General features: G+C 33.4%; 1 protein-coding gene across 2 annotated transcripts; it reads left to right on the top strand.

The window, feature by feature from the left end:
* The first annotated feature begins 1,251 nt into the window (after positions 1 to 1,251).
* LOC128159884 (WD repeat-containing protein 48-like) lies at positions 1,252 to 13,954 on the top strand. 2 transcript variants are annotated; one of them, XM_052823101.1, is made up of 18 exons: positions 1,252 to 1,365; positions 1,466 to 1,606; positions 1,826 to 1,901; positions 2,359 to 2,441; positions 3,060 to 3,189; positions 3,392 to 3,582; positions 4,358 to 4,582; positions 5,573 to 5,668; positions 6,046 to 6,136; positions 6,598 to 6,695; positions 7,079 to 7,186; positions 7,699 to 7,798; positions 8,349 to 8,423; positions 9,155 to 9,248; positions 9,503 to 9,629; positions 9,885 to 9,961; positions 10,647 to 10,821; positions 11,824 to 13,954. In XM_052823101.1, the coding sequence occupies exons 1-18, from the start codon at positions 1,312 to 1,314 to the stop codon at positions 11,917 to 11,919; spliced, it is 2,037 nt and encodes a 678-aa protein (XP_052679061.1). In that variant the 5' UTR covers positions 1,252 to 1,311; the 3' UTR covers positions 11,920 to 13,954. The 2 variants fall into 2 exon arrangements, with proteins under 2 accessions (XP_052679061.1, XP_052679062.1); XM_052823102.1 differs by having other exon boundaries at positions 9,506 to 9,629.
* Positions 13,955 to 15,034: the final 1,080 nt, after the last annotated feature.

Genomic DNA, 15,034 nt, shown 5'->3' on the forward strand with positions numbered 1-15,034 from the left:
CTAAATCAAAACCAGAGAAATTAAAAATTAAAAAACAATGAGGAGTAAAACAATTTATATATCGATCTACTTACACGGCTACGTACATGAATATCAATACCGTGGCACGTGGGTTTGTACACTTCGTGCGTCGGTCCATTCATTAATTCAACACGTACATGTAACATAGATAAATATTGGATTGAAACCATGTCGCATTTTCTTTTCGTTAATTTACTTTTTTTCTAAATAAATTCATCGAGACCGCAGTGTCACATTTTTTTTCTTCTTCTAAATTTCGAATATTTCTTAGATAGTACTAAAAAAAAAACACACACAAAAATGACAGGTCTTGGTCTTATTTGAGCTTTGCATTGACATGCACTCATTGAAAAAAAACCTAAAAAAAAAAGTTCGACTCGAGGACGAGATTTTTTGTTTATATACATTAAAATGCTTGATGCTAGGTACATGAATCTAGTCTAAGAGCATGCACGGATCCAGAAAATTTTTCGGGGGATGGGGGTCCGAGATTTGTGTAACTTGCTGGTGGGGATCGGATGCATATTTTCGGTAATTTACTCTTAACATTTCAGAAAATTGAATTTTTGAGGGCTGGAGCCCCCCTCCCCCTCGGACCCTCCCCTAGATCCGCGCATGAAGAGTACGGAAAGTTGATCGATGCCATATATATGCAATCAAGTTTTTATTTCTTCATACTTTGTACTAAGTTTTTCATCTTTGTCTTTCAAAGTATACGATCAAATAAAATTTTTCTAGTAGAATAGTAGAATAATTGGATTTTCTTTATAAACTACACTTAATTTAATTCAAATTCTCTGTGAAATCAGGTCATCTTTAATGATATACAAATTGTCAACTATGTTTCAATTTCTTCCTTCCATTATATAGTTCATATAGAACTGGTAAAAGTAAAAGGTTTTAACCTTAAAATGTTTAGTGTTATCAACATATAGTTTTTATTTGCCTTCTCTAGAAAAAGCAAAGAACTTTATTATCATGCCTAATGCAAAATTTAAAAAATGCATAAATGATAAGTTTCCTAGCTTATTTGAGGGGGGGGGGGGGGGGGTCTTTTCCAGATTTTTTTTTAATGCTGACTGATCAATGATGTATGATAGTATTTTTGGTTAATCACAGTATTTTGCCATTAATTGGTGGCATTTTTGGTGGTGTTAGATGGTAGCATTAATTTTGATGCTTTGAGACTGGAAATTTTACAAGCTCAAATTACATTTCACTGGAGTGCAACACGAACGACTTATCAATTTACATGTATGACGTCACACCTGAAAATAAAAACATGTATGTATGATGTCTTCTCATAACAGGGGCACAGCTGGACAAGGAAAAAGAAAAACTCAGGTAAAGACTACACACCTATTAACAATACGCCCCAAAAACTCAATGTAAATAGTAGGACTCCAAGGATTTTGTAATGAGTTCGAATTTCCTCTACTTTCAGATTTCGTTTATCATCAGAGATGAAATTGAAAAATACAATCGATCAGGGGTAAATGCCATTCAGTATGACCCTGATCTACAAAGACTTTACTCTGCGGGAAGGGATTCCATTATACGGATATGGGATACCCAGGCAAAAGAGGTATGTTTCAAACTATTTGCCCTAAGCTAGACATAAAAACAATGGATTTTTTTCACAAGTATTTCAGTTGGTCAGTAAAATACACTGTTAAAGTGAATAAATCCTAGAGTGTTTGCTGTAAAATGTAGTAGAATCTCTCAGATAGAATCTTTTTGTTGTAATTAAGATATTGCATAAATTGTGTGGCCAGATATTTGACTGACATTTGATTTGTTCCAGGACCCTTATTTGTTTTCTATGGAGCATCATTTTGATTGGGTCAATGACATTGTTTTATGCAGAGAAGGAAGAGCATGTAAGTAGTCATTTAATAGGTCTACAGGTCTGCATGGGAATATCAGTAACTATGTTTTATTGAATGTCCGTGGCTTGTTATACATTCTGAACTTAAAATGAAGCAAATTAATGAAAATTTTTAAAGAATTGAATGAATAAAATGCTGGTGTTAATATTATTAAAGTTATAGACACAAACATATATTGCATACACTTATCTATAATTGTGAGTAAGTAAGTTTTCTTTCATCTGGTTACATTAATGTCCCATTAATCTTAAGTAGGGTCATTTCAATAGATGTATACCCTGCTATTAATTTCACTTCCACAGTGTAAAACAGATTTATTATTTCCAGAGATTCATAGAATTTTTGTAGACTCTTAAATTTTACTGTCTACATAATCATTTTTACCAAGATATGATGGTTATTGATGTCATTTGCTATTTAATGTTTAAGTTTACTGTCTATCTTGTAGTGATATCAGCTTCCAGTGATACCACAATAAAAGTATGGAACGCACACGAAGGATCATGTCTAGCAACCCTCCGGACACACAAAGTAGGTCGCTTGATATATTAATAATTTAATTCTGGTTGTAATGCGCCTTCTGATTGGCTAAAAAAATATATTTTATATCGTATAAAGAATGTTGCCTATGTCATAGTAAGACTAACGTCAAAAACATATCAATATGCCTGACGTTACGTTTGAATTTTGTACAATTTTACGTCATTTTTAAGGTGAAATGACGGTTTTTTCGACAAAGAAGAGTAAAAAAAAATGATATTACTAGCAATGAATTCAATATTTATTAGTTTTATACGATATAAAATGGTTTGAAACAGTTTACGCTCTTTTATAAAGAATAAACTGCCCCAATCCATTTTAGATCGAATAAAACAAATAAATATTGACTTCATTCCTTAAATGTACACTATCAATCATAAAGGTTAACTCTGTTTTCTTTTAAAGCTGAATAAAAAAACCTTTAAACAGACTAAATGTACTATATCCATGATATCAAAGCTAATTAAAACATAGAAAAAAGTACCCCGGTATTATTTTAAACAAGAAAGCATTCCCCCCAAAATATAGTATATCCTGAAAATTTTGGACCATTTTCATGTATGACTGACTTCATGATGATACTATGCCATTGGGGTTATGTTTGTGCAGGACTATGTCAAATGTCTGGCGTATGCCCGGGACAAGGAGATGGTGGCATCTGCAGGACTGGACCGCTCCATTGTGTACTACGACGTGGCCAGTCTGGTGGCCCTAACTGTCAACAACAACACCACATCAAGTAGGTGGAGCTATATAACACATCAAAAAACAACACATGGAGTAGATAGGAACCACATTTCATTTCATTAGTATGAAATGTGGTAATGATGTATGAAATTTTGTGTTAATAATAAAAAAGTTATAAATTTCAACAATGAACTAAATTCAGACCCATGAAATGAAAAAAAAAATGAAATGTGGTTTATCTTTCTGTGTGACAGTCTCGAGTGTGAGGGAGACTCACTCCATCTACAGCCTAGCCATGAACCCCTCGGGGACGGTGCTGGTCTCAGGGTCCACCGAGAACTCGCTCAAGGTGTACGACCCCCGGGACTGTGTCACCTGTCTGATGAAGCTGAAGGGACACACGGACAACGTCCGGGCCCTAGTGGTCAGCAGGGACGGCACCCAGGTCAGTCAGGGCTTTATATTTACATTTAATTCACTTACATGTATTTTTTGCTTGTAAAGTATGTGGAAATTAAGCTACTGTAGTTATAACGCTGTAACACACACAGGGTACTGAAAGGTTAAAATATCGAGTTTTATTATGACGTCACAAACATTGAATGCTCTAAAATGCAACATCATAAGCGAAAATCAAAGTTCACGCTTATGGCTGTTACAGTCACTGTGGCTCTTCCATTTATATGAACTTAACCTTGGGATGAAATAGGATTTTTAAGGTATAAATCACATTTTCAGACAAGGCAAGAAGTTATTAGTGGTAAAATTTAAAGTTCTTATAAGCTTGTATCCTGGAAGCTAATCCAAGTAAACATTTGTATTGTATAGGATCAAAACTTTGATACATGTAGATCTATACTTTGCTTTAAATTCAATTATCTTTGATCAGCCAATTTTGAGTGTGTTTATATATTTTCAGTATGAAATCAAGATGGAAAAATGCAATCTTATTCTAAAGTAACTTTTCTCTCAGCTAATTAAATATGTGAGAACAATTGAAATACAACAAAGTGAAAAATTCGTCTTTATAGTTTTTACACAGTCATGTATAATATAGTCATAAATCATAATTGGTACAGAACAATTTAGGAATAAAAGTTTGCCTTGCATATTCTAAATCACCATGGGGATTGATATAGAACAATTATCCAAATCTTTATGAATAGAAGTCATAAATTGAAAAGGCTTCTGATTATGATCATATGACAACTGTATTACAGTGTTTGTCGGGAAGTTCAGATGGAACAATTCGACTGTGGTCACTCGGTCAACAGAGATGTATCGCCACGCTCCGAGTTCACGACGACAGCGTGTGGGCATTACAGGCCAATGACTCATTTACGACGGTGTACTCCGGAGGTCGTGACAAGAGGGTGTGGGCGACGGACTTACGTAATCCAGATCACAGAACGCTGATTTGTGAGGAGAAAGCACCCATACTGAAGGTAAGGCTGACTGGGCTAAAAATAAAATCCTAATATCTAACCTTCAATAGTTTGTGCATTGTTTTACTATTTTCTTTTGGGGTGTACATTTTAATGTTTTGCTGCCATAATAATAGGCACATGTACATTTTTACGCTTACTTTTTTGCGATTTTTAAATTGATGACTATAAAAATAAAACATAAAAATATCTTTCTTCTGTTAAGCCATCAGGGTTTTTTTTAGGTCCCAAAAACAAGGGCCTGGGCCTTTCCATTTGGGAAACATAGCGACATTTGGATGTCTTACCTTACCTTTTTTCTAAATAATTTCAAATAAGACATAACCGTATTGTTAGAAAAATATGTGTAAATAGGTTTAACCAGTTTTGCATCATCCAGTTATTTTTTTTTTCTGTTATACTTTGAATTGTGCGACATGGTTGACAGTCACAATATGGCGGCCCTTATTTGGAGCATGCGGTTTAGATTTTTAAAACCCTGATCCTGATTTACTTTTCACAAATATTGGGACACGTTTTTTTTTTCTTAAACAATATTTGTTTTTAACTTTTGGGAATTTTCTGTGATGAAATTGGGAAAAACATGTACTTATTACCGTTGGGAATGGGGCCGAATACAGGCCCCCTTCGACCCCTAAAAAAACCCTGGCCATAGTGTAGACTTGGTGTAAAAAAATGGTGTAAGAATAAAAAAGGTCCTCTTGTTTTTGGAGGGATATTTTTATTGTATTATCTACAGTATATTTTATTTATATACATTAAGTACAAGTCATGCAAAAATAGAGGAATTATCTCCCCTTAAAAGTCAGTTAAAGGTCATTGCTACATGTACTAGCTGGTATCATAATACACAGACAGTTAGATAGGGATGAGTTTGTATTGAAGGTGTATGAATCTAAAATGTATCTTCTACTATCATTGTGTATCATATATGCAGTTATTTGGAAGTCCTAGAATTTCACAGGCAATCCCATGTTGTTGATCTTTTAGCTTGAGCTGATAGAGGGAGACTCAGAAAATATCTCTCGCCCTGGTGTCACAGATTCCTTGTGGGTGGCCACCACAGATTCTTCCTTCAGAAACTGGGTTAGAGCTGTTTCATTTCATAATATTCATTTTAATTTTAGTTTCATTAGATGCATTTACAGCATATACATGCACGTATTTTTAATTAATTTAATCAACTGTGGTGTTAATTTGTTTAATGGAACGGTAATACATTATCAATTATTAATATATTTTTGTGTTTGATTTATTGTGTACGTTTTTTGTCTCATAAAAGAAGTCATGTTAACAGGGATGGGGTTATTAATTCAATTTTTAAATATGTCAAGTAATTTGTCTTCTTAATCCATGCAATATTGATTCACTTCTGATTAATAGGACTAAATGTGTTCTCTAACATAAGTTTTAGCATGATTTTGATCTTTTAATGACATATAATGACAATTTATCTTTTTCAGTCCCTTGAGAAGGTACAGAATCAGATGTCAGGGGATTACGACCTTGACACAGTTAAACCAGTGAATACACAGCCACTCAAATGTGTCAAAGGTCAGTACCATGTACTAGTACATGTATCAGTCTCTCCAACTCTTATTTCAACAGGCAGTTGTTCACATCCAGATAAAATTTGGACTAAATTCAGTGAAAAAAGAATTTTCTGAAATATTTTGCAAATTTTTAATAGTTATTCTTTTTAAACACAGTATGTGAATATAGGATTTTCCTGATTTAATTTTCCTTCTCCGTATACCTTACACACTCTGCCAATATTTGTAGGAATTTGACTTCATGGGAAAATAAAAATAACCCACAAAATCCATCAATTTCAATTCTACATTGAAATCTAATGTTTCATTGTTTTAATGAAAGTGAAAAGGAATTGTTTAAATCTTACATAGATAATATATCCATTAAACTAAATAAAGCTAAAGTTTGCATAATATTAGTTGTGACAATTTACTGGTAAATTAATGGCATTTGTGCTTATTTTATGTTTTTTTTCTCTATAGGAAACCCCAGAATCAAACAGTACCATGTTTTAAATGACAGGTGCCATATTTTGACCAAGGACACAGATGATAATGTGGCCCTTTGGAATGTCGTAACTGTAAGTCCGTAATGTATGGAAAGTACAAAGAGTATATCTGATTGGCTTTGGATTAAGATAAAATCAAATTTGTTTAGCAATGCAAACAATTGTGTTTCTAAGAACATGTCTGATTGTATTTTTGATCTTGTTAAAATAATAGAAATGTCTGAAATACCTTCATAAAAAACTCACAGTCAGTCTTTCTTCTGTTACTTAATGAAGCAGGATCGACCATATGTTTCTGATAATGTTCAAATGCATGTAAATTTTTAAATAATTATTGAATAATATATCATTAGAATTTGAGTATTTTATTACTGTACAAGTTGCAATTAATAGAATATTTCATCTGACGTGTCAAATTATCATATCAAAATGCCAGCATCTTGTCTAAATTTCAGGCAAGGTTGGTAGAGAACCTCGGCAAAGTGAACTATGAGGAGGAGATCAAGAAGAGGTTCAAGATGATTTATGTCCATCACTGGTTCACGGTGGACCTCAAACTCGGGGTGAGGCCAGCTCACTATCTCACAGTCATTATAGACACTGCAAATGAACAGGAAATCAAATTGCTTTGTTTAATTGAAGTATTAGATTCAATGATTTTTAAAAAAGTCTGCCGGCATATTTGAAAGCACTTGACGTTTGATTGTGATTGCACATCTTATTAAATGCAAATTTGAGTGAAAGCTATGGACTTTTATCTATGTTTTTTAAAGACTTTCAAAGAGGTAAGATTGTAATTGTAATCAAATTCAGCCTTCATTTTTGGTGTGCAGAAAATATTTGCAATGTCTGCAAGTACCTCTCAATTAAGATATCACAAATATAAACGTAAAAAACATTAATGTAACACATGTATGTTGCCTCATTTGTAAAAACCTTTTATTTGCCAATCAGATTGATATAAGAGTTATTGGTGTTTGGAAAAATGAAGAAGTTACTTTTAAATGTGGTTTGTTTCACCATCACTCTGCAAATTTTAAATATCTAGGGACTAATCCATTGTGTTTTGTTACAGTTATTGACCATACATCTGGATGAATCCGACGTCTTCTCTGCCTGGGTATCCGCAAAGGAACTCGGATTCACCCCTTCATCCGAGAGTGTTGACACTAAATGTAAGTTAATAAGTCAGAGGACAGCTTGTTACGCAGTTATTAAAACATTTGATTTATTGGTGAATGTGCAAGATTTGGAAATAAATTTAAGACAATTTTTACTAGTAAAACCCATAGTAATGTTTGTCTAATCAATTCTGAGAGAGTTGTAAGACTAGATTTTCACTGGTGGCCAATCTTTTCTATATTTTCTTGTAAAACTTATACATATGAATTTTTCTAATGCACCATTTTGTCCAAAAAGTAATAATATAAAGTCCTATTTTAAAGAAATAGCAGTCCCCCACTAAAGTATGTGACTGTATAAAAAAACAAATTTGTATGAAAGCAGAAGGCATTTAGTTCACAAGCACTTCATTTTGAGTCTATGTGGTTTTATTGTTCTAAATTCATCTCCCTATGTCCTATTAACTGAATTGGCATTCAAAAGAAGGATCTATAGCATTTTGTTAAGGCTGTTTTGAAAGGGGTCTTTTTAAATCTATGAAGAAAATATCATTATGTTTACGTAAGATAATTTTGAAGTGACTGATCTTTTTTTTTTTTACAGTAAATTTAGGTCAGAAACTTCTAGAAGCACTGTTTGAGCACTGGCCCCGGGCTCATTGGTTTGTTGAAAATGAAGGTAAGTTTATTAAGAATGAAGGTAAGCCTTTAACAAATCAAGCTGTGGTGTTCTTTCATAGGCGTCTGAACCCCCCCCCCCCCCCCCCCCCAACTTCTTTTGCAAAGTTAGACCTAACCATTAGGCATATATCATGATAGAGGGAGGGTTCAGCCCCCCCACCACACTTTTTCTCGCATTATTGTTCCTAAATTTACCTTGAAAGATTGAGAAGTTGGATTCAGAGGCATACTAGCCCCCTAATAATAACAAACATTAAAAAATGAAGCTCAGCTTATCAAAAATCATGGTGAGTTGTTTTTAGTTCAAGATAAGCTCATTAAAAAAATACTTACGTGTTAGCTTTATAGCTAATGCTTAGGCAAATAAGTAATTCAATGACTTTGTTAAGATAATTATGAGAATCTAGCTGTAAATTTCAACACATTTTAAATGACCACAAATGATTAGTATTCATTTCAATTTATGCCAATAAAATGTCAAAACATGTATATATCTACTGAAATGATATCTCAATACCCCTCTTCAATATCAATCTTTACTTTTACTTTCAAATTGATTAAAAAATAGAATTTTATCTTATTCATCTGTCCAATCAAAGGATTTTACACCTGTCCTTTTCAAAAAAGAAAAAAAATCATACCAGTAACAAGAAAATAGGCTATATATATTTCTTGAATGTTCTCATATCTTGTTTTTATAAATATTAAGTAACCAGTTAAATGTTTCAGACGGGATGCTGGTTAAGGTGGACAGCCCTGATTTCTCTGTACCAGACCACACCCTGATCATCATCTGGCACGGCCTGCACTCCTCTCATGGAAGGTAGGGGCAAACACGGCAGCCAAGTCTTATCAAAGTCTAGTGTAGACAACAAAAGTATCATGCTTATAAAATAGTTATTGGCATTCTTACACAATCTACATCTCTGTAAGCTTTGTTATACACATAACTATACCATGCATTTTCAGATATAACTATATATTTCAGAGAGAGAGAGAGAAAGAGAGAGAGAGAGAGAGAGAGAGAGAGAGAGAGATATGAAATAATTGTAATTTTGTTTTAATTTTTTACTGTAGCAGTGATGGTGAAAGTTTTAATTTCTACCGATTTGTATGTCGAGATGCTGGAGAGATGGACCAAATGAACGTTCCCAAGCATCTCAATGATTGGGTGCCACACTGGGCGGCAGAAATTATCATTCATGTAAGTCTTATATCTTCATGTAAAGAGATTTATATATGAAGTAGGCATTGTCTGAATCACATTTATTACCTAGTAGTTTAGAAAGTTTTTCAAAGATATTTGTTGCCTTAATACTGTAAATATTTACTTTTCTACTTAAATATGGACATGCTTTGTTTGTTACATATTTTGTATTTGTAGAAGGTCAAATAGAAGTCAATGTTGGAAGAAAAAGAAATCAATGAAATTAATTTGCCTTGTGTTATTTTGTTGCAGAAAAAGACACCAAAGAGCATCAAGTTAACCTTCTATCTCCTACCAGATCCAAGTACAGGCATCAAACCCATCAAAAAGTAAAAAGAAATAGCTTTTCAGAAATCACCCTCATTAAGTCTTCTATAGCAGTATGAAATGAATGACAGTGGTCCTCTATAGACAATATGCATTGAGCCTTACTGCTAAAGGGAAGCCACATTTTTTAAATCACGCATTATAGATATAATAGCAAAGGCAATCAATGGTAGATGACATTTATAAGTACTTAAACTTGTTTTTAAATCATACTGGTAATTTTTTCAATAAAATGTGTTCAAAAGAAGACAAATCATTTAAGAGGGCCATTTTCAGGCAATAGCAAAATATTAACATTTTATTTTCAAAGCTAAAATACACATGTATATGAATTTTTTCTTTTCTAAATACTGTTAATTCCTAATTAAACCAAGGAATTAATATCTGTGTAAAATTGCGAGAAGCATATCTCGCAGATTTTAAAATCTCGCTTTAATTTTTTGGAGGGATGTAAACTATTAAGGAATATGATGAAAAATTGGTGTTTGCGATTTTATATTCATGCGATTTTGATGCATAACGATAGAATCGCGGAATTAAGTACTTGCGTAAAATTAGGAATCTACAGTACCAATAGTTTTTTAGCTTTTCAAGGAAGATGTTATGGTTAATCCGTTGACCATCCAGCCTCCTTAAGATCAGAATTTGTGTATTTTCTATTAGTTTGATCTGCCTCCTCTCTTCCAGTGAAGCTCTCTCGGTGCCCAGTGATCTGATGCAGGTGAGGAAGGTGATAGAGCATGTGTACAAGTTCCTGCGGCAAGGGAACGAGAACGGACACCCGAGTGCCAACCACGACAAGGAGGTGCAGGATTTCAGTTCCATCGCCGGGGAGAAGGTGGAACTTCTGTGCAATAATCAGGTACAACCCAGACATTAGACACTATTGATTACATTTTACAAAAGAACTTACAAATAAAATCAAAATTTTATTAAACTTAACATAGCTATCAAAAGTTTTACATGAATACCACTAAAACAAATTTCTAAGACTAAAAATGCAAAGTATATTTCGGATTGATTATTGGCTTAAATTTCTGCTCAAAAGCCATGCATTTCTGAAAATACTTGTTGATCATTTTGGTAAATTTTAAGAAATACAAATACAAATATTTCATTCATGTAATGAAATTACATTCATAATTGGCAAAGGCCCAATATATGCATAAACACTGTCAGGTATTGTTTTTATTACGTATCAGTACAAAAGATATTATATCATTATATTTCACGTTCACATTCATAAATCATGGTGTTCTCACACGCTATTTGCCCATTTGTACTTCCAGTACTTAAATTCAGTTTTTAAATGGATTTTTGATTTGGATTCTTATGAGTTAATCATTGCAAACTGTATATTTTATCTTTGGTAACATAGCATAAACCAGCTGTTATAACATGTGACTTAATTTCACAATTAACCAGACATCTAAGCACGTTTAAAATGTAGACAATCTTTAACAAATATGGTCCAAGGGACACTGTACCTATTACATTTGGCCGTGTATTCTAATATGCGTTTTTTGCGGCTGCCGCTAAATCAAGTCCATCGCCAATTGTTAATCAAAAATATAAATTATAGGCACATTCAGGAATGAGCTAAATCCTGCTGGAAAAAAAAAATTTCCCACCAAATATCGTACTTTCCAAATGTTTACAGAAAATTTAATGACAAGATTGTTGGAACAAATTTTAAAGACTACATGTATTTAGTTCTCACAAAACTTGCAAAATCTTCTCACACCCAAATAAAAGTTGATTACCATAACTCTATCAAATGATGAACTTCCTTTCAACAAATACTTTGTTGAGTAGGGCTGGGAATGTTGAGTATGTGGATTTTGCAATTCTACTTATATTTCAGGTCCTTAATGCTACAATGGATCTACGTACTGTCAAACATTTTTTTTGGAAACAAAGTGGAGACCTAGTGTTACATTACAGGATTATCAAAAGATGATAGAGATCTATTAGAGACATATAGAGTACATTTACAGTTTAATCCATTTCTTCAGAGGAGAGCCCCATCATTTCCATTCTGATTATTATTCCATACTTTTCTAAAGTATCTAATCGGAGACTGTACAAGACTTGTAGGTTGTTAAATGGCCCAGGGACCATTGTTCAATTCCAGAATTTTATGTCTGAACATGTGAAATATTTATGTACACATGTAAAGCAAGTTTTACATGGCCCAAGGACCATTGTTAGAATCCAGGATTTCGAGGCATAATAAGTGAAGGATTTGTGTGTAATATGTGAAAAGTGAGTAAATTCTAACCACGTTAGATGCTGACAGACTGGATTGGTGTTTATTCCTGGAATGGTGACGAGAAGAAATTTATTAGTTTGACCATAAAATGGTTGTACGAAGAGCCAGATCTGTGATTATAATGATTAATAACATTTTTTTGTGATTTTGTATTCTTGGTCATTAACTTCTATTATTTGAATCTGTTGACTAGTTTCTTGAAGGAAGAATATTAGGACTGAAAAGTCTAATGGTGTGTCTCCTATAGACTTGCCACAGTAAAGTTACATGGCATTGCACAACCCAAACTCTGATGTTGCCAGGAAAACCAGTCATTCTTCAGCTGTTCTTGACGTTTACTTTTCAGAATTTAAAATCAAACTAATAGAAATAAAAGCATTAGAATTTTAATTCCATTTGACATGCAGCATCAACACACTTTCAAGGGACCTAGACACGATTTAAGTCAACAATTTCAAATTTTTTTTTTTCAATTTTGAATGTTTAGAATGCTTTTAAATATGGATATTATTAATGCTTTATCAAATTTGAAATTTAATTATTGAGTTACAAGCAAACTATAGAGTTTACTTATGTGTTGTTTTGGTATATGTTCTATCAAATAATTGTTTTTTTTTTGTTTTTGTTTTTTTTTGGGGGGGGGGGGTATTAATAGTATTTATGAATAAATTGAATTTTTTATATTGTTTGCCAGGAGTCATTTTGTCAAAAGAAATAAGAGAGAATCTTACTTAACAATATTTGTAAGTTAATATGATTCAAGCTTTGTTAACATAACAATTAATTATTACCTCTGTATCTCGCTTGTAACTGTTGACTTCCAACATTAAAATTTTGGTCAATCATTCAAAATACCCAAAATAAATAATTTTGATCATGAAAAATTTAAGACAATTTTGATCATAAATCTTGTCTGTAGGTTCCTAGAAGTGTTTGGCAACTGTATGTAAACCGTCATACTATAGACCACCTTGGTTTAGTGCATTCAATGCATTATGAGTCTTGTCTGGCAGTTACCATGGTTACATGCAATATTGAAAGTGATTTATGAAACTTTGTTACTCTGCCGTAATCTCATAGGATCTGCTATAAAATCTCCAGCAGCTATTATAATCAGTGAATTAGAAGCGAACTGTCTTCTAGTGTATATTTCAGTAATCGCAAACTTTGATAGTAATTCTATTTTAGGCAGGTCATTCTGTACGTCATGTCCTCATTCTCTGAATATAATGACGTCATGTCCTCATTCTCAGAATATAATGACATGTCCTCATTCTGAAAATATGATGATGTCATGTCCTCATTCTCAGAATATAATGACGTCATGTCCTCATTCTCAGAATATAATGATGTCAAGTCTTCATTCTCAGAATATAATGACGTCATGTCCTCATTCTCAGAATAAAATGACGTCATGTCCTCATTTTAAAAATATAATGACGTCATGTCCTCATTCTCAGAATATAATGGCGTCATGTCCTCATTCTGAGAATATAATGACGTCATGTCCTACTCTTAGAATATAATGACGTTATGTCCTTTTTCTGAGAATATAATGACGTCATGTCCTCATTCTCAAAATATAATGACGTCATGTCCTCCTCAAAATATAATGACTTCCTTCTGTCTAGTGTATGTGTCAACAACTCCTTCGATTTATCATGGCATTGACTTATATGTATGTACAAGAATATTTATGCTAAAATAAACTTTATAAACTTTACATGTATCATGTGTATTGTTTTTTATATTCAATCTATTTTGATGTCCATATGTAATTTCAAAATGATACTGGGGAGCTGTTTAAGTTAGAAATCAAATACTATGATGTAAATACTAGATGAAATGACCATAATTAGCATCACCAGTAATGCCATTCAATCAAATTCAAAACCATTGATAAAATAGTAATTTGGCAATTTTGATAGTGGTTATAATATTAAACCCCCACTTTCAATAAATCATCAAGTCTTCTGATACCACAGAGTTGTTGCTCTCAATGAGATTTCTACGTCAGTGAGATTTCTAAATAGCCGGGTTAGCTCAATGACATCTCTAAGTAGTCGGGGTTTGCTAAATGAGATTTCTTAGAAGTCGGAGTTTGCTCAATGACATCTCTAAGTAGTCGGAGTTTGCTCAATGAGATTTCTAAGTAGTCGGAGTTTGCTCAGTGAGACTTCTTAGTAGTCGGAGTTTGCTCAATGACATCTCTAAGTAGTCGGAGTTTGCTCAATGAGATTTCTAAGTAGTCGGAGTTTGCTCAGTGAGACTTCTTCGTAGTCGGAGTTTGCTCAATGACATCTCTAAGTAGTCGGGTTTGCTCAATGAGATTTCTAAGTAGTCGGAGTTTGCTCAATGAGATTTCTTAATAGGCGGAGTTTGCTCAATGACGTCTCTAAGTAGTCGGGAGATTGCTCAAAAAGATTTCTTATTAGCCGGGTTAGCTCAGTGACATCTTTAAGTAGTCGGAGGGTTTGCTCAATGAGATTTCTACGTAGTCGGAGGGTTTGCTCAATGAGATTTCTACGTAGTTGGGGTTTGCTCAATGAGATTTCTAAGTAGTCGGTAGTTTGCTCAATGAGATTTCTTTGTAGGTGGAGTTTGCTCAGTGAGATTTCTAAGTAGTCGGAGATTGCTCAGTGACGTCTCTAAGGAGTCGGGAGATTGCTTAAAAAGATTTCTTATAAGCCGGGTAAGCTCAGTGAGATCTCTAAGTAGTCGGAGGGTTTGCTCAATGAGATTTTTACGTAGTCGGGGGTTTGCTCAATGAGATTTCTACGTAGTTGGGGTTTGCTCAATGAGA

The sequence above is a fragment of the Crassostrea angulata genome, chromosome 8 (assembly GCF_025612915.1).
Source record: "Crassostrea angulata isolate pt1a10 chromosome 8, ASM2561291v2, whole genome shotgun sequence".
NCBI classification, from domain to species: domain Eukaryota; kingdom Metazoa; phylum Mollusca; class Bivalvia; order Ostreida; family Ostreidae; genus Magallana; species Magallana angulata.